This window comes from Ailuropoda melanoleuca, chromosome 3 (assembly GCF_002007445.2).
Source record: "Ailuropoda melanoleuca isolate Jingjing chromosome 3, ASM200744v2, whole genome shotgun sequence".
In the NCBI taxonomy this organism is placed as follows: Eukaryota; Metazoa; Chordata; class Mammalia; order Carnivora; family Ursidae; genus Ailuropoda; species Ailuropoda melanoleuca.
In genome coordinates, this window is record NC_048220.1 from 66,355,320 (window position 1) to 66,375,926 (window position 20,607).

The 20,607-nt window shown below is 39.3% G+C and overlaps 2 protein-coding genes across 10 annotated transcripts in view; both read right to left on the reverse strand.

Annotated features, from left to right (window-relative positions):
- The window catches only part of FAM172A (family with sequence similarity 172 member A), a 416,550-nt gene that overhangs the window by 109,628 nt on the left and 286,315 nt on the right, over positions 1 to 20,607 (reverse strand). The gene's annotated exons all lie outside the window — the stretch shown is intronic.
- Positions 7,469 to 13,084, reverse strand: POU5F2 (POU domain class 5, transcription factor 2). Its single transcript, XM_011235789.3, has one exon. The coding sequence runs from the start codon at positions 8,718 to 8,720 to the stop codon at positions 7,701 to 7,703; it is 1,020 nt and encodes a 339-aa protein (XP_011234091.3). The 5' UTR covers positions 8,721 to 13,084; the 3' UTR covers positions 7,469 to 7,700.

The following is a 20,607-nucleotide window of genomic DNA, read 5'->3' on the forward strand; positions in this document are numbered from 1 at the left end:
CCCCCCCCCTCCATCCCTTCCTTTTTTAAAACCCAACCAGCACTGGAAGCAAAAAATATTCAAAATCTTCTTCCTAAGATAATACCTCTCAAACTCACTGATGAGAGTCCAATTGTTCTCCTAAAATAGATAAAAATAAGTAGCTACTGTAATTTTTCAGCCCATAAAGTTACTGGTTGGGATGGAAGAAATAACATTTCTGAGGGGGACCCCTGAAGTGGTGACACTACCTAAGTGAATGACCTGGAGACAGGATGCAGATCTGGGACTGCTTGACTCTATGGCTATTGCACTTTCCTTTCCATCACACCACCTCTTATTTAACTCCTTTGTAGGAAAAAATAAACAAGTCTCTTTGCCTTCCTATACCTCCCCCACAATCCACACCTACATTTTCTCTATGTCAGGAGTAGTGGTGTTATGGGTTGAAATATGTCCTGCCGAAATTTATATTTTGAAGTCTTGACCCCCAGTATCCCAGAATGTGACCTTATTTGGATATAGGGCCTTTACAGAGGTAATTAAATTAAATGACATTATTAGGGTGGGCCCTAATCCAATGTGACTGTTGTCCTTATAAAAATGGGAAATTTGGATGCAGAGACATGCACAGAGGGAAGATGTTATGAAAAGACAGCAAAGAGAAGATGGCCAGATACAAGCCAAGGAGAGACGTCTGAAACAGATTCTCCTTCACAGCCCTCAGAAAGGACCAACCCTGTCCACACCTGGATCTTGGACTTTGAGTCTCCAGACCTGCGAGACAATAAACTGCTGTTCCTTAAGCCACCCGATCTGTGGTACTTTGCTACAGCAGCCCTAGCACACGAATACAGTAGGTTTTGGACCAAAAAGCTAAAGGGTGTGGCCATCTTATAGTATGTATACAGGCAGAATTGGGCTACTTTTGGGAGAGACAACTGAAGCCACAGCACATCAAAAAGGAAAGGTTAAATGTGAATCACAGTTGGAAACACCAGTGTCACCCTACTCTGTCCATTCCTATACTTTGTCTCCTCATAGGCCCCATATTCAATCTGTGGTGCACTGCTCTGTTCTTATTGATGGAGAGTCATACAAGTACTACAGGCTAGAAACAATTTCAGAGACCATTCTTTCAATTACTTAACACTGTACGGGTTTTCATAAAGTCTTCACCTGTATCTTTCTAGTCAAAACCTTATCATCTGTTCCTTTACCTAGTTGTCATTTGACAGCTGAGGAAATGGACTTTATAATTGTTTTCCAATCATAACAAATTTCAAAAATCATTTCCCAATATCAGATAGTAAGGTTTCTGGCAACTGAGACTACTGTCTCTACTTTTTCTTTTTTCTTTTTATTCATTTTTGGCTATTAATCCTTGAGGACCTACTACGTGAAAGTTCCTAGGGATGCAAAGGAAGGATTTATGAGATATAAAGGAAGCACAGACGATATACAGTGGAAGCACAATGGGGAGAAAAATTATTATAATTTTTTAGAGAGGGAGAGAGAAGGGGAGGGGCAGAGGAAGAGAGAGAATCTTCAGCAGGCTCCAGGCCCAGATGGAGCTGGAGTCTGACTTGGGGCTCAATCATACAATGCTGAGATCATGACCTGACCCGAAATCAAGAGTCAGACGCTTAACCGACTGAGCCACCCAGGCGCCCCTGTAGAGACAAATTATTGAGTGTCTACTGTACAAAAGGGAAGTCCTAGAGGTTTCTTTCTGTATTACCTAATTTTATGCTTTTATCAGCTCTCTCACCCTGTGGATTGCTAGACATATTCCACAGATGAGAAACTGGGGCTGAAAGAAGTAACTCATTCAGAGTAACACAGACCATAGGCTACTGAGCATGGATTTTAACCTAGGAATGCCTGTGTCCCAAACTACACCGTGGCTATAGGACCACACTTCCTTGGCAGGCAGGTCCCTCTGGTTTAGAGTATTTGTTAACATTGATGTTATCACAGGTAATACTTGTGTATTATAAAAGGATTATAAACATCAATCTAAAGTAAGACACCCCCTACCTGATATCCCATAGTATTTATTACAAGTTCTAATCATATGTTTATTTGCTTAATGTAGATGCCTAACCATACTTCAAGCTCCTTGAAGGTTGGGATGGGCCTGTTTTTGGTCACCACTGCATCTTACCACCTACGACACTACATGTTATAAAGGGCATTCAATTAATATTTGCTGAATGACTGTTAATGAATAATTAAATCCAGCTCAAATTTTAATTGGGCTGGTGCTATGAGCTGAATTGTTTCCCTACGAAAACTCATACATTGAAGTCCTAACCTGCAGAACCCTAGAATGTGACATTATTTGGAGATATTTACAGAGATAATTAAGTTAAAATGAGGTCATTAGCATAGGCCCATAATCCAGTGTCTGGTGTCCTTATAAGAAGAGGGAATTTGGACACAGATATGTACATAAAGAAGATAATGGGAAGACACAGGGAGAAGGCAGCCACCTATAATCCTGAAACAGACCCTTCCCTCACAGCCCTCAGAAGGAACCAACTTTGTCCACATCTTGATCTCAGCCTTCTAGCCTCCAGAACGATGAAAAAAATACATTTCTGTTCTTTAAGCTCCCCAAGGTGTAGTACTTGTTACGGCAACCCCAGCAAACTAATAAACGATATACTGAAACAAAGTGTCTTTCAATAAAAAGGTACATATTAAGATTTGCCCACTACTCAGTCAATAGTATTCAAAGCTTTACAGCTGTTCTAGGAACATAATCATCCATTTTAAGATAATAAATCAACTTAAAGCATCTTATACACTGTCCTGGCCATTGCACCAAGATCTAAACGAAGGTCTACACCACACATCCTGGGAGGAAGAAAACGACTAATTATTAAACAGTGCAGTTACTCTTTTGGAGAAGATGTGACATAACAAGTTGTACAGTTTTAGAAGTGAATATTGAATCCAAAATGTAGTAAATTCTCAGGAAGGCCTCAATGTTTCCTTTTCCAATCCTAGTCTTTGGCAGGCAGTCAGTAGAAGAGTCAACAGTATTAAGCGAAGTTGGTTTGTACTTCATCATTTGGTGGGAAAGTGGGGGATAAAAGCCGAAGAAGCCCACGTTCAATGCCAAAGTAGCTAATTTTGCCTTTAGCAGAATTCATTACAGGGTTCCTAGCTAAAAGTGAGGTGACAGGGCAGCAGCCCAACAGACCAACATGCTGCAATGTTTTCTGAAGACAGCCCTGTAGGTAAACCACACAGTCTCTTCAGCAGCTTCTTGTAATGCTTTTCTTCATGGGTGTAACCATGATAATGCTAATGCTTTGTTTTAAGGATGTTACTGGGTAATGGGGTAGATTCATTTCATGACAGTTCATCTTTCACCTAGCTGGGGCTGTAATCACAGGAACTGCCCCTGCCTTCAAACCTAGAAATCTATAGATCTTATTTATATCTGTTCGGTTTCGTCAAATATGTTAACTACGGAGGATTATACTGTGATAAAACTGGGATTTTGATATTTTCAAATGGCTTTTGAAATTGAAAAGTAAACATTCACAAACATGAAAATGATTTGGGTTTATATTATATTCTAAATATGGGTTAACACTACTGAGGTATATAAACACACTAATTGTAATTGTAAATTACCATGTTGTGCAGGAAAACAGACATATGGCAGGTGTCTTCACTCACTGAGCTACACTACAGCTCTTTAACATTAATGGGCATCCGATTTAAAAAAAAAACCCTAATTTTTAGCAATGTATCTCTAACCGATGTATCCCAATACACCTCTGTTTAGAGAACTGCCTTTCTTTTTAAAGAAACCACAAATCTGACTAAAATTGAAAAGATCAAATTTATTATTCCAAAATATTGCTTTATAATGAAAAATTACCATTTTAGAGATGAAAAGACTAGAAGAATATTTTTAGGAACCCTAGATTTCCTAGCACCTTCCTTTAGAAGTTTCCCTTAAATATTTTTACTGTGAAATGTATGTAGCAAAACAATTTTATAAAAATCACCAATGATACTTATTTATATATAGATTTGTATATGTAACATACCTTTTTCCTTAAAAAATAAGAAGTATCATAAAGCTTAATAAACTTTTGCCTCACTCAATAATCTGTTCTGACCTTTGTCAAAACTGTAGCTCTATAACACAATTTTTACCATATATGGTGTTCCTTTTTATTTACTTATCCTTTTGTTGAACATTTAGTTTTAATAACTTTTTGTTGTTTAAAAAATGCTGTAATAACCACCCTTATTGCTAAATTTTGGCACACATACATACAATTATTTTCTTATAAAAATTAATTAAAGTTGAAATGATTGCCCAAAGAAAAATCACATTTTAAAAACTTCTCATATGAATTACCCAATAGCCTTTCATGAAGATTGCACCAATTCACATTCCCACATAATGGAATAGCCAAATACTCATTTCTGTTATTTTTGTCCATAAACACCACCACACTGTTTAAATTATTGTAGTTTCATAACAGTGGGTAGGACAAGGCCACCCTAACTCTTTTCTTCAAAATTTTCTTATTTTCCTAAGTTTTATTCTTTCAGTTTACAATCACTTTGTCAAGTAATATGCTCATATTCCACTAGGATTTTATTGGAATGGCACTGTAGTTTTCACTTTCAAAACACTGTTTTACACTGATAATACAATTTTATACTCTAAAAAATTTCATCGTGAATAGGTTCTGCCAAGCAAACTAATACTGTTTAGTAAGCAAGACGATTTCTGGAAGAAAGCTATAAACAAAAGTGGCTATACTGAAAAATAAATTCCATGATTTTAGTTTTAGTATAATAAACAAAGATGTATAGTATATGTATTTCAAAAATGTGAAAATATAGAAAATATTTAGATGCTATTTCAAGAGCAAGATAATGTTTTAGAATAAGGGAGCATATCCTAACACTTCAAATCTTCTTAGACAATAGATAGGAAAGATTATGGGAACAAGAGAAATTGTTCTTTACGATAGGAATTAAAGTGTCAAGAACCGATAAAAGTATAAGAACAATAAAGGCAATAATTAATACAACACTTGTTCTGAATTTGAAAGACTTATTTATATAAGATGTGATTCAGGTCCTCTATTCTATACTGAGCTACAGATATCCAGAAAATACAGATTCCAAGAAAACCACAAATTACTTGTTAAACCAGTACTGTGTCAAGAGAAAACTCTTGAAAGTGAGGTGGCTAAAGGGAATGTGTTTCCAAAATTCTGAAACTGTAAATTTACAGAGTCATGTCTCCTTTGAGAACGTGATAAAAGCAATCATCACCATTTTTAAAGATATTCTGCCCATACTCTAGAGGGATTCGGCATCATCAGGTTAAGAATACTTGCCTTGTCTAAAGAAAACACGAGATAAAGGAAGCATTTGATAAAGAATATTCCAGAAGGATGGTGAAGATCTTGAGTGGTCTGAATTTGTGTTTTTAGTTGAAGTTAGGTGGAAATCTGGCAAGTAGGAAGACTCTGGACTGTTGTTTGACATCTGCCTCTACCAACTACTCCTCTGAGATCGATCTCACGAATGGTACCACGGATACCTTTGTGAGTGATGTTGGCATATCTTACTTGATTTTATGTTACTTTATCTCTGTACATTTGACCCTGTTCAGCACTGACACCACACTGTTGGTTTTCTCCCAACTCGAAGGGCAGTTCCCTCTCAGTTTTGAAGGATTTTCTTATTAAGGTTTCTACTCATAATCTTAAATCTTTGAAAAATATGAAATTCTTTAAATGTCAAAGTTGCTCCAAGGTCCAGCCTGTTCTCTCTTCGTAGTCAAGTCAAGAGGAGCAGTGATGGCAAAATCTCATTTTAAATTATGTGAGGGCTGATCAGTGACACATAGTGGTGCTTGCCTAAGCAGAGGGGCGGCAGCTGTGTGAATGATGCCGCTGTGCAGGTGCTGAGGCAGACCCTGGGAGCTGTTCCCTGAGATGGAGAGCCCATTACCATTTCTTCCAATATGCAGGGGCTGCAGAATTCGAGGAGCAGCCTGGGTCAGAGCCTCCTCACAGCTTTTAGGAGCTGAATGTTGACACAACGACAATGATTCATCCTGCCATTAAATATTACCTGGCCCTCTGCAGAAACATCTCCCTTTCAAGGCTATCCAGAAGGGCTAGATGGGAAAAGGAAGAAATGGGACTGGTGCTATGTGACTTTTAGTGGAATAGTGCAAGAGTGAGTGATTAGTCACCTATTGAATCTAAAGCTAAGTAAGCAAAGTTTATCTCCATTTTCATGAATCTATGTGTACTGTCAGTGTTTTATCGTCGAACACTGACAAGAAGGAAAAATACACATTGGAAGACACCACAGAAAATTAGAAAAAAAGCAACTAATAAAAATAAAAGCTAAAAGTTAATCAATTAGAAAATAAAAACAGCAGTAAATAAGATAAAAAATTTTTAAAAAGACTTGTCCTTTTTAAATACATGTAGATAAATTATTTTTAAAAACTGATTAAGGAAAAAAAGTAGAGAAAGAAAAAACTGACATGAATAGTAATTAAACAGAAGACATAAACTCAGATATAATATTTAGTGATGGAATTATAAAGCAATAAATATTACGTGCAGATTTACAGCAACAGAAGTACAAACACAGAAAAACTAATGATTTCTGTTTAGTATATGATGACCACCGTAGAAGCAGGAAACCAGAAAAGACTAATTCATAGAAGAGATTGGAAAAGTGATACAGGATGAACCACCACACAAGCCACACAAGCCACAAGGGAATGTTGTCTCAACCATTGCAGATATTCTCTAAGAAGCACATCTGAGTTCAAAAGAAAGTAAGGCAAATCAGTAGGTAATAAACCAAACAGAGCTGAAAACCAGAGAAGTAAGCTGGATCTGGGGCTGAGCTAGCCCTGTCCAGTGTGCCAACCTCAGTAACAAAGGGATTCCATATACAATGACTGTGGCGGGTCGGCAGATAAACTAGTGGGGCTCCATAAGGTGGAGAGCTGGACTGAGACCTCCATCTGAAATTGAGCACTCTAAATGAGAAGGTGAATTAGAAAAAAAAAATGCATCTTTCAAGAAAGGGAGGAGAATAAGAAAACTGTTTTAGCAAGGGCTCTGGGTAGGTTTTGTGTACTCCTGACCTATCCCAACTTCAAACCTTCCCCCAGAGGTTACTATTATCTTGGAACCCGTGTTTATATTTACATAAAGTTCTGCTGTTTTTTTTTTTTTAATGATTTTTTATTATATTATGTTAGTCACCATACAGTACATCCCTGGCTTCCGATGTAAATCTGCTGGTTTTTGATAAAAAATGGTATACTGAAATAATCTTCTGTGACTTGAGTTTTTCACTCACTATCGTGTTTATAAGAAAAAAAAAATCCCTGTTTACTGATAACCACAAGGAATAACAGACACAATTAATTTCCGATTAATTAAAAAAAGAGAGAAACAAAATATCCGAAACCACATATGTATTGTAATGCACCTTAAAATCAATGCTAGATAAAAACAATGGAGTTAACAAACTTCAACTTCCCTCCCCCAAATTTCATAAACAACTCCCAACTCATCCCTTAGGTATTCTTAACTTCTTTAGACAGTGAATGGAGCTCTTAATGTTAACAGCCCTGAAAAGAACCTCAGAGACCCATTTCCCCAGTTCAACCCTCCCCAGAAGGGCGGGGTCCCTCATTTTGAAAGCCTAGGGTGGCCCGGAGCAGTGGCGGGGGCAGAGAGGAGGGTCCCTGCCACAGGGAAAGGAGTAGGGGAGTACATGGGTATAAAGTATGGCTCTTCATAGCGCGGGGAACCAAAATGGAGCCCCGATGCTAGGGGAAAGCATACTGGTCCCCCTGGGAAAGGAGGCCCGGCTGCCCCCACATCCTCCCGTGGGGAGAAATCAATGGTTGGCTGACCACCCATCTTGCTCCGGTTATAGAACCAAACTCGGACCAGTTCCTTATGCAGCCGGAGCTGCCCAGCGATGCAGCTGATTTGCTGGGGTGTGGGCTTCGGGCACTGCAAGAAGAGTTGCTCCAGATTGTTTCGAATGCGACTCTCCCTGCTTGCCCGTCTCTGTTTCCGAGCCTGCTGCAGGATCATCTCCATTTTGCATAAGCCCAGAAAGTTCTTGCTGTCTACTTCCTCCAGCCACATTTTCAGCAGCGGTCGCAACTTCCACATGTTGGCGAGGCTGAGCTGCCGGGACTCGAAGCGGCAGATGGTTGTCTGGCCAAGCACCTTTCCAAAAAGAGCCCCCATGGCGAATCCCACGTCGGCCTGCGAGTATCCCAGGGCCATCCTCTTTTGCCTCAGCTCCTTGGACAGCTGCTCCACCTCTTTCTCTACAGCCGAGACGTCCTCTGGCAGCACCAAAGTCGGGGAGCTCCGCAGGGCAATGTAGGGCCTCTGGAAGGCGCCCTCCGAGGGGCCCAGGAACCGGGGCCCAGCCTCGCCAGCTCCGACCCTGGGCCTGGAGGGTGCCATCCCGCTGTAGAATTTGTATGGCGGTGGACCCAGGGGCACCTCCCACCCTTCAGGGCCTGGGCTGGCCCCCAGACCGGTCCCTGGCAGGACCATCAGCATGCTGGGAGCCGCCTGGACGCTCAACCAGACCGGAGCGTCAACCCGCACAGGCACTGTCCCTCTGGGCCCGCCCCTACCACTGTCTGGCAGTGGGAAGAAGTTTGAGGGCCTGTGTCGGGCCATGGGGTAAGACCACACCCAAGCAGGGAGTCTGGTAGAAACTGATGGCTCTCGAGGCTTCAGAGCAGCCACCAGCCTTGCCCTCGAGCCCCGCCCCCCAGTGGGCAGAGATGGAGGTGCAGTTGAGAGAAACAGGCCCGGAGTGCGCAGTGGTGGGAAAGTCTGGTAGACTTCCGGGTAATCCTTTGCGGCTCCAGAATTAAAGAAGTGTGTTTCCTACCCTGGTCTATGCTTCCACGTCCTTCCGTGGTACAAGTCTCTTTCGGGTTTAGACTTCTAAGGGTTCTGGGATCTCTTAGGCACCACCTCCATCCTCTCCCAGAAAGGAACCTAGGCATTTACTAACAGCACTTCAGAACTCTGGTATCTCATCCCTTTCCTCCACCTTATCTGTGGAGGAACAGCCCCTTCTGGGTTCACAAATATTTATTAAACATCTATTATGCCAGGCATTGCTGGGACTACCCCTCAGTTCATTAACTGTCCCCTCACTGCTATCATTGTGGTCACGACACTGCCAACAGCCTCTCCTTTGCACATCTTCAGTTCCTCTGCCTTAAGAAACCTAAGCATCCCTGCCTAAATTTCTTCTAATGCCCATCAGTTCACTATCAGCTTCAACCCCCAACCCCCTTGCTTTGCCAGACTGTACTCTCTCACTAGGGCTTTCTTGATTAATTATGTCCCGTTTCCTCCGCCACTCCCAACCCTTCCAGTTGTTTGCTCTGCATCTCACCTCAGCTTCCTGGTGTAGTCTCCACACACGGTAGAGACCTATTTGTTTCATCTTTCTTCCCCCTCTGGAGACAGGTCTCAGAATGGGCCTGACCTGCTGTTCCCCATCGAAGATGCTTCCTTCAATACGTGATTCACCAATATTAGGCTCCCCTATCCCTGGTCCCTCTCTCATCAGAGACCCAAGGATCTGAGAATATTTGTCCCTCCATCATATCCACAGCTCAAGCATCCAGTCCTAGGCCTTAAGTGGACAAAGTTAAGGAGGGAGTGGGAGAAGATCTGACCTTAGGTTCAAAGCTTCCAGGGAAGGCTTTGGGAAGTGGGGAAGACAGTGATCTCGGCCAGACAATCCCAGCCTCTTACCCCTTCATTTTCCAACTAAACCATGATGTGGCTTTGCCCTACCCACATCTACTGAAATTGGTCTTCTTGAAGTCATTGCCAACCTTCCAAATGTCAAATCTGATGGCCTTTTAAAAATTCTCATCCTATTAAACTTCTCTGTAGTATCTGACAATGTTGACTACTCTTCTTGCTCCTTCTTTTTAAATTTCCAGGAAATGCTGGTAACAGCCAAATCTGTATTTTAGCCCTGACTTCTAATATCCAGTTCTGTATTTCCCACTGCCCCAAATCAAATTCATTATTTGCGTTCCTAAACCTGCCTCTCCTCCAGGGCTCCCTGAGCTGGTTAATGGCATTATCAGCCATTCAGTCACCCAAGTTTAGACCTAGAAACAGTTCTTGACCTTTCCCATTTCTTCCTCCCACCTCCCTTCTTCCCTTCTTTCCCAGCCTCATCTACCACACTCTCCCCAAATCCCTGTACCCTGTCATACTCCATGCTTGGTGAGAATATCTCACTTTGCACTGAAGAGGCCATGCTTTTCATGATTATTATGCCTTTAGTCATGCTGGTCCCTCTGTCTGAAATGGCTTCCCTTTGCTTTTTGGTCTCATTCTCTCATTCATTCAGGATTCTAATCAAATGTCATCTCATTAGAGAGGCCTTCTCTAACTATCTGATCTAAAACAGTATCCCTTGTCATGCTCTGTTCCCTTTATTAAGCTTTGTTTTGTGGTTATTAACATATATATATTAATATATAATTATTTGTCTATATGCTTATTGTATGTTTCTCTGCTGCAAAGAGAGCAGGACTTTGTCCAGGTCACTGCTGTGTCTATGGTGCCTACAACTGTGCTTGGCTTACAGAAGGTGTTCAGTAAACATTCCCTGATTAAAAAGAAGCATGCTCTATTTCCAGCCACCTGTAAGATGCAGTTTAGAAGCGACCTTATGGTGAAACCTACCCCTCTGCTTTTGTGGTGCTCCCCTTGTACTTGATATATGTTTTTATTGTAACATTTATCAGTAATTATTTATTTTATGTCTCTCTCCCTCCATCTAGAGTATGAGGTACTTAAGGACACGTAGATGCTATAAAGCCTGGAACATAAAAGAACCCTGACTGATATATGGTTCAACAAATGTTTGCTGAATGAGTGAATGAATTCTCACCTTTACAATTCTGAAAGTACAGCACGTTTAGTTTCAGCTTAACAAGCAACTTGACTCTGCCAGAAGCCCTTCCATTCTTTCTCTCCCATACTAGAACAAGGCCCTTAAACAGCTCTTACTAGATGGAGGTAGTAGTCCTGTGAGACTAGATACAACACAACACTATAGGTAACAAGGTTATAGATGTGGCTTTGAAGTACTGGTAAAGGGAAAAAGAATTGGGAAGTCAGCTGCCACCTGGACAGGCTGCATATGTGACTGTTGTCTGCATCTCTGCTGCGGCCCCGGCTAGGACGTGTGGTGGCAAAGAGCAAGGTTCTTGTCTGTCTGGTTCAATGCTAGATCCTCACCACCTGGAACTATATCTGGCACGGAGCAGGAAGTTAATCAGTATTTGTCTAATATTAAATAAATGAATCTGTGTAGCATTGATGGTGAAAAGACTTCCATGTTTGCTTTGAAGTAGGTTTCAAGATGATAGTCTATGAAAAACAGTTTACAAGTTACAAAATTTCACCTAAGAATAATTTTGCTGGTATCTGTTCTTTCCAGGTATACTTACATGCTATTTTTTTTTCAAAACTACAAAGCAACCAGTATCTGCCAAACAGATAGAAAGGCGGATCACAAAGAATAAAAGAGAGCGATTAAATAAATTAAGGTCCACATATTGAAACCAGTCCATTTGCAAAAGAGAACCACAGAGAAACGTTCATCAGTTGTCTAAAAACAATAGCTGAATAAAAATATTTTTAGTGAATTGGAAAAAAGTGAATTCAACTGAATTTGAGGAAAGATTACATTTACCGAGTTAAAACAGTAGCTAAACACATTTACTAAATTAAAAAGGTGGGTTTTAAAATTAACTTGGGTGCTCTCGATTAAGGCTTTCTCTGTACTCGGTCAGATATCATCTGCCCACATGCCTATCTCCTGTTAATGCATATGTGCTGTCACAAATAAAAGCCCAGATTCTTAAGGGGAGTCTTGACATCTCCGTAAAAGTATATTTAATATGCTATGGAAATGGGGTGATCAACGAAAAAAAGCAGGAGCGTAGTTGGTTGGAAGAGAAATAGAGATCAGAAGAAGGCAGGTGATGGGAATGCCCAAGACAACCGGCACTGCTGGGGCTGGGGCGCTTGAAAGGCTAATCCATCACCTTCAGCAAATACAGAGACCTCTTAGTAAGTGATTAGATTACAATGTACGAAGCGGGGCCAGTCTTATCCATAGGGAATTACAAAGTAAGGATAAGAAACACATGGTCCCAGGCTCCCATGTATTTATAATCTAACTGGGGAAGAAGAAAAACTGTCAGGAGAACAGGACAGCTACACTTGCTCAAAGAGAAGTTAACAGTTTTCTATTATTAGGATCTTTGGAATTCAGAGAAGTTAACTTTCAAGCAGAAACGCACAAAACATCAGAGTTCGTATTATTAAGCTCTCCATAAGTATTCTCTATTCTAAGACAGCAAAACCAGCTGCTAGGATCCACTAATGGTAAGAAGCAGGAAATAGTGGAGGTGAAGTTAATAATAAACATTCTTGTAGGTTCTGCTTCAAGTTTCATCTCTTTGGAAACTTTTGCCCATACACTAGGGACCACTCAGCCGTGAACTTAACTGCGTTTCCACTCAGAGAAACTGGTTGTCCTAAGTGGTTAGCTGGAGCTTCATGTAGTCTTTGCTCCCCACCCAGAAGAGATGAAAGCTCCTATGGACATTGCAGACACCGTTTGTTTTGTACTGATGGTCCAAACAATGTGCTAACGCATGAGCTATGCACTGTATTCTCAGTACCGTATGCGCATAAAAACACCTGGATGTGAAGGAGATCAGGCTCTGACTCACACCATCCTGTTGACCAGTTATTTTATTGGCTAGGAAGGTGATCCTTGCTTCCTCATCTCTCCAAATGCCTCTCTCCCAAAGTTGCCCATGCTCAGATAGAGGAGAGGGTTTTGTTCAAGAATATATGAGAATGCTGGGGGCATCACATTGCCTGATTTCAAGCTATACTACAAAGCTGTGATCACAAAGACAGCATGGTACTGACACAAAAACAGACATACAGACCAATGGAACAGAATAGAGAACCCAGAAATGGACCCTCAGCTCTTTGGGCAACCNTCTTTGGGCAACTAATCTTTGACAAAGCAGGAAAAAACATCCAGTGGAAAAAAAGACAGTCTCTTCAATAAATGGTGCTGGGAAAATTGGACAGCTACATGCGAAAGAATGAAACTTGACCACTCTCTCACACTATACACAAAGATAAACTCCAAATGGATGAAAGACCTCTATATGAGACAGGAATCCATCAAAATCATAGAGGAGCACATAGGCTGCAACCCCTTTGACATCAGTCACAGCAACTTTTTTCATGACACATCTCCAAAGGCAAGAGAAACAAAAGAAAAAATGAACTTATGGGACTTTATCAGGATAAAGAGCTTCTGCACAGCCAAGGAAACAGTCAAAAAAACTAAGAGACAGCCCACGGAATGGGAGAATATATTTGCAAAGGACACCACAGATAAAGGACTGGTATCCAAGATCTACAAAGAACTTCTCAAACTCAATACACGAGAAACAAATAAACAAATCATAAAATGGGCAGAAGATATGAACAGACACTTTTCCAATGAAGACATACAAATGGCTAACAGACACATGAAAAAATGTTCAAAATCATTAGCCATCAGGGAAATTCAAATCAAAACCACACTGAGATACCACCTTACGCCAGTTAGAATGGCAAAGATAGACAAGGCAAGAAACAACAATTGTTGGAGAGGATGTGGAGAAAGGGGATCCCTCCTACATTGTTGGTGGGAATGCAAGTTGGTACAGCCACTCTGGAAAACAGTGTGGAGGTCCCTTAAAAAGTTAAAAATTGAGCTACCCTATGACCCAGCCATTGCACTACTGGGTATTTACCCCAAAGATACAGACGTAGTGAAGAGAAGGGCCATATGCACCCCCAATGTTCATAGCAGCATTGTCCACAATAGCTAAATTGTGGAGGGAGCCAAGATGCCCCTCAACAGGTGACTGGATTAAGAAGATGTGGTCCATATATACAATGAAATATTACTCAGCCATCAGAAAGAATGATTACCCAACATTTGCAGCAACATGGATGGGACTGGAGGAGATTATGCTAAGTGAAATAAGTCAAGCAGAGAAAGACAATTATCACATGGTTTCACTCATTTATGGAACATAATAGTAGGAAGATCGGTAGGAGAAGGAAGGGAAGAAGGAAGGAGGGGTAAACAGAAGGGGGAATGAACCATGAGAGACTACGGACTCTGGGAAACAAACTGAAGGCTTCAGAGGGGAGGAGGGGTGATTGGGATAGGCCGGTGATGGGTATTAAGGAGGGCACATATTGCATGAAGCACTGGGTGTTATACGCAGTTAATGAATCATGGAACACTACATCAAAAACTAAGGATATACTGTATGGTGACTAACATAGCATAATAAAAAATTATCATAAAAAATAATATATGGGAAGTTCATTTCTTTAGCAGAGGCTCCAAAAACAAAACAAAACAAGCTCTTTGCACGTAATTTAGTCAACAGAGCAGAGCAGAAGATCTAAGAATGATGTACAAGTCCGGTGGAGAGGGCAAGGTAGACTAGATGGTGCTAATTTCATGTTTTTCCCCACTCTACAGGGGTCCTAATAACTTAGCACTGACCAGGCATCAGGGTGTAAAGGCACTGTCACCTGAAGGGCAGGTGGAGGTCCCCAAGAACCACATTAATCAAGGAGCAAGACAAGAGGCAAAGGCAGGAGACAGGATCCACACACCAGGCACTGAGAGGTTTCTCTCTGGGTCCAGGAAGTCAAGTCAAGCATCCAGGAAAACTGTGGCAGCTGAGCATAGTAAGAAAAGATGCCTTCCGTGTTCCAGGGAGAGAATCAGCAGTACACTTTACACACAATTTAGTTCACAGAAAACTACCTCAAAATGCACTAAAATGATTAAACTGTTAATCCTTGTTTTAAGTAGAAAACTGTGTAAGACAAAGTGAGACATCAAAGATAAGTCAAGCAATTAAGAAAAAGGGTACCTGAAGGTAAAGGACATAGATGAAGAACACTGAAGTTGTGATAAAATGGAAAAAGTCAACCAGATCAATGTGGTCACTACAAAAAAATCACTTACTGCTCTATGAAATAAATTCACAAAATAGCTAATAGCACTGTTCTGCATAGGAGAGAACTGAGGACAAGAACAGGGCGAAAGGACAGCGATTGGTGAATAACAGTAATGTTTTACTCTTCTAAAATACGTAGAGAAAAACTAGAACGTAGTAGTGCTGCCAACATAGAATTTCTTTTCAGATTAAGATTATGAAGGACTTTTTTGTTGTTATTTCTTTTTGTTATTAAAAAAAATGACTCTGCTGTGATATAGCTGCTGCTCAGAAATAAAAGCTCATGACAGGACTATACCAACAACCACATAGCCAGACTACAAAGAGATTCTATGTATTAGGGAAAAATCCTTCCATTATATTTTGTGGAGCTGGGTATTCATGAACTATGAACTTCCTGGGCTATATAATAGTATTAAATATAAAAACTCTACAGTCTTCACCAGAAGCCTCAAAGAATTTTAAATGTCTCTATAAGGCAGGAAGAGCAATTGAGCTGAACAGAGCTGAGTTGAAAGGCACTCTGGTGATGAGTCAGGTTTATTCACAGATAGTCCCAGATAGATAAAGTGTAAAGGTTCTTGTTATGTCAGGCAGGATTTAAACAAACTTTTGAGCTGAGTTTGCCCTTGTTACACAAGAAACACTTTAAGGATGTTCTTGCATTGATTATTCTAGTCACTGTCTTCTACATACAAATTTGTACTCTGCTTACACTTTAGAGCAGGAGATACACAACTTGTCTAATGAAAAATTTTCCACTATACTGCACAGTAAAATACACCTAACAGAAATGACAGCTTATGACCAATGAAACCGGTAATTCAGGAGGTGACATGGCCTCAGAGAAGTAAATGAGAAATAGAAGAGAATTTCTGTTTACAGGAGATATAACTCTTTCAGGTACTGTGAGAATTATTACTTTGTTAAAGAGATTCCAAATTAATTGATCTTGGTGCCAATACCATCACAAATCTGGGGCCTCTGTGAATTTCCCTGGAATCTCCTTAAGAAACTATGAGCTAAAATAAGCCAAATAGAGACAGTTATACCTTTTTTGGAAAAATGAACACTTATATTCAGTAACATGAAATGCAATAATAACCACGGAAAATTGCAAAGGTGGTACCAGACTTAAGATTTTAAGCTCCGATACAGTAACTTTATTCCAATATATAAATTAAAAACTCCTTTCAGCATTTTATTATTTTATTTTTTTAAAGATTTATTTATTTGAGAGAGAGAGAGAGAGCACAAGGGGAGAGGGAGAAGGAGAGAATCTTAAGCAGACTCCCGCTGAACAAGGAGTCTGATGCAGGGGTTGATCCCAGGACCCCGAGATCATGACCTGAGCTGAAATCAAGAGCTGGATGCTTAGCAGACTGAACCACCCAGGCACCCCCCCTTTTAGCATTTTATTTTAATTAATTAATTAATTAATTAATTTAAAAGATTTTATTTTATTTATTTGAGAGAGAGAAAAAGTGAGAGAGCACAAGCAGGGGGAGTGGGAGAGGGAGAAGCAGGCTCCCCACTGAGCAGGGAAGCCTGATGTGGGGCTCGATCCCAGGACCCTGGGATCATGACCTGAGCCAAAGGCAGATGCTTAACCAACTGAGCCACCCAGGCGCCCTCCTTTTAGCATTTTAAACCTGACAAAGTCCTTGGCTTTACACAGTGAGGTAATAAGTTAGGTTATTAAAGCGAATCCTCTTCAAAGTCATCTCACAATGATTCCAAAGGTCTTAAAGACGACCAACCAGGCTATCTGCCTCTCTTCTGAGCAAAAGATGTAGGCACAAATCCACATTTATTTGTCTAGAGTTCACTGCAGCTCAGTAGCCTGTTCCCCATCCAATATGTGTGCAGATAATATCAGGCAGATGACCGTTTCACCTTTGAGAGCCTCAGAACTCTAGGAAGCAATTATGTCAAAGCCGGTATGAATGGAGAACTGAAAGCAAGATTTTAATGATCACTACGTATTTAATGAAAATTTAACTATCTTTTTGAATGTTCAACTACACATTCACATGGTTCCAGAAGTATAAAAAGGTATATAGTGTGCACAGCATTTATTTTTAATTTTTATTTTGTTGCCAATCATGGCATCGTTTCCAAGTGTTAACTTGGTTAACTTCCAGCTAGAATTTTACATTTTGCTTACATTGAATTTCTTGTAATAATTTAAATTCAAGAAAGACATTTGTTTTTTTATGATTGACAGAAATGTAGATGAAACATAAGGAAGAAACCAACGAATTTAAAGAAGTTTCTCATAAGGATATGTTCTAGGGCAGGTGTCATTTTGAAAGGAAGACAATGTATTAAAGAACCAATAGTCTTTCAGGGGAAGCATGGAAGAACAGGACATTAGCAGGAAGAATGAAAGGGAAAGGGTCAGCATGGAATTATAGTAGATTTATAAGAATGAAGAAATGAGGTTGAATATTGAAGAACAGGCAAATTGAGGATAAATACTGTATTTCTGTACAAGATACACTGGGAGGCTCTAAGAGTTAACCCTGCGATAAGACATGACTAGAATCAGGACTTAGTCTAGAAAATAAAAAGACAGAAGCAGGAAAGAAATGAAATTTTTTTAATTCTCAAATATTGAAAAGGAATGAGCAATTTATCTAAAACCACAGTATGTGATTTGCTGGATAAAGTAATTTCTAATAACAATAGCTAGGAAGTCCTTGCTTTGCACAGTATAAAATGATTATAAAAATGACCTTACAAGTTGAAACCATGCAAACTGATCATGATAATCAATGGGAAAAACTATGGTTGTTTGATGACCTTTAAAATTTTTTTGGTGAAAACATTAAAAATCCTCCTACTGCCTGCAAAAAATGAGTAGGGGAATGAAAAAATGGTAAAAACCAATTCTATTTAGTACACTGTAGTTTAAAACATTAGAAACATGGAGATAAAATGCTTGATTTCTTTGTAAAAAACCCACTAAAGTAGTTTGAATAGCGCTTGCCTTCCCTTCATATAACTTATGATACAGTTCAAGGAAAACTTTTCTCTGCCTTGGCTAATTTTCATGCTCCTAAGTTTGGATCAGCTTCCAACATTTTATCCTTCGCACTTGCAATGTCGTGAAATATCTCTGAGAGTTCATTTCATGCAAAGTGTTTTTTGCTAGCGTCACTTCCTCTGGGACATCTTCATCTTTTTCGTCACAAGCACTTTACAATTTTACTTTCAGCATTCCATTTCTCTGGTGCACTTTCATCTTTGTTGGCCAAGTCTCTCTTTTGATTATCCATTTTTATAAAATGGAAGATAGTGCTGTCTGTGCATGAACTGGCTAACAGATATGCAGTTATCGGTCAGTGAAAGATTTTGAAAGAAGTGATGTGATTGGCCGCTGATCATGATGTGCATCTGTTATTTACACAGAGATTTGTGTTTAATGTAATTATTCACAGTTAATACACTGTGATAACTGAAATTTGAACCTTGTTTTAGGGGGGATTTGGTGTTATTTAACTAAACTATGGCAACTGAAATTCGGGTATTTGGGACCATACAAAGTGAAGACTGCCTATATTTATTGAGTCCTAACTATGTGCCAGGTACAATTTTAACAGTTCTATATGGATTCTTTCACTTAATTCTGGCCATAACTCAGTGAGATGGTACTAGTATTATCCCCATTTTATAGGCAGGGTGATTGTAGATCTCCATCTGATGGTATTATAGAATTAATTCTCCTACATATTTGGGAGAATATAAACTACCCCCAGCCATGATAAATCCAAAGCTTCTCCTCACAAATGGTGACTTACTACCATTAAAGAATTTGAAATGACAACATATTCATTTGAAACGTGTATCTGAAGTGAAGTCAGGGTCTCATACCAGCATGGAAGGAAGGTGGATACTTTCAGAAGACTCACTGCCTCTTAGATAGCAGTGGGGTACCAGTCAATAAAGGAGGATGTCAGTGAACTAAGAGTTACTCTCGGGTCCTGAAGGAGTTCACCATATGTCCTTAACTTTCCTCCCCACCCTACCTATTTCAATGATCATCCTCTGTTTATGAACAAAGAGAATCTTTGCAACAAACAAGACTTTTTGCTAGGAGACCATGAGATCCTTGAGGGGCAAGAGTCACATCTAGCAATCTTTATATTGTTAGAGTGTAGAGTAGTGCCCAGTACATATTAAGTGCTCAATAAATCTTTGTGGAATTAAGGAACAAATATTTACAGTTAGTTTCTTGCCTCAAAAGAACCAAGAATAACCCAAATTTGTGGAAAGACATGAAGTCAGGCTCTAATTTAGGGGTAGCAAATTAATTAAAATAATTAATTAATTGGTAAAAATAACTAAATTTGGGTTTTCTGAAATGTAAGCTTTACCACCTATGCTGATTTTACATGCTTGATATTGTTTCTGAAGAAAAGCAAAACCAAGTAACTCTCAGAGACTGTTCTCTCATAATAACAGCACTGCAGAAGTCTACACTACAAAGGTTATGGAAGACTATACTTTCACTATAAAATTCAAACCACATATCGTCTAGTTCCACAAGTAGCCTTCCCACTATTTCCTACTAATGTTTCCCAAATATTGGTTATAGTTAATCACTTGTATGTGTGGCCTTAAATCAATAATTTCTTTTTAAAAGTTTAATCACTTTTCCTCTGGAAACTAAGCAGGAAAGGTATGGCTACTTTTCCACAAAATTAAAATGGAAAGAAGACTCTAAATTTATTTGAAGGCAATTTATCAAAAGGAAATAAAAGTGAAAATCTGAAATAATTCATATTGCTTTTTAAAAATACCTGAAACATTCCCTAAAAATAAAAAAATCTCTAAGCCAATACTGATTTTAGGCGGTTATTAGAAATTTTAAGTTTAGGGTCTCTTACAAAAGTCTCATTTATAGAGATCACTGCTACACAAAGCTTAAAATCATGTTTCTGTTTCTTTGCCCAAATTTTCAAAAAGTAACTTCTGTAGTATTTTATAAATTAAGAAATTGTGTAATACACCTAAATTCTGTCAAGGATTATGCCATGAGATTATTCAAAACATCTGTAAACTAGCTGGTGTAAGATTTATTTAGTGGTATAACATATTGAATACTTGGGGTGAGATACATATGACTGAAGGGGATATTAACAAACAATGTGGACAGAAATACCATACCAATTCTCAAGGAATATTTAGACATCATGTACCAGTTAAATCAATTTTAATACATAAAAATGAAACTCATTGATCAAATTATCTTTCAAAATTTATCATTATATAGAACTATATCATTAAGTAGAACTAAAAAAGACTATATTTTTAAAAATATGATGAATCAAAAACTTTAAAAAACATTATCCTTGCTTTTCAAGCACTGATAACCAATTGAGAACTTGGGATTTTATATATTTAAATATATACATATTTATTTATAACTTGGGATTTTATAAACAGGA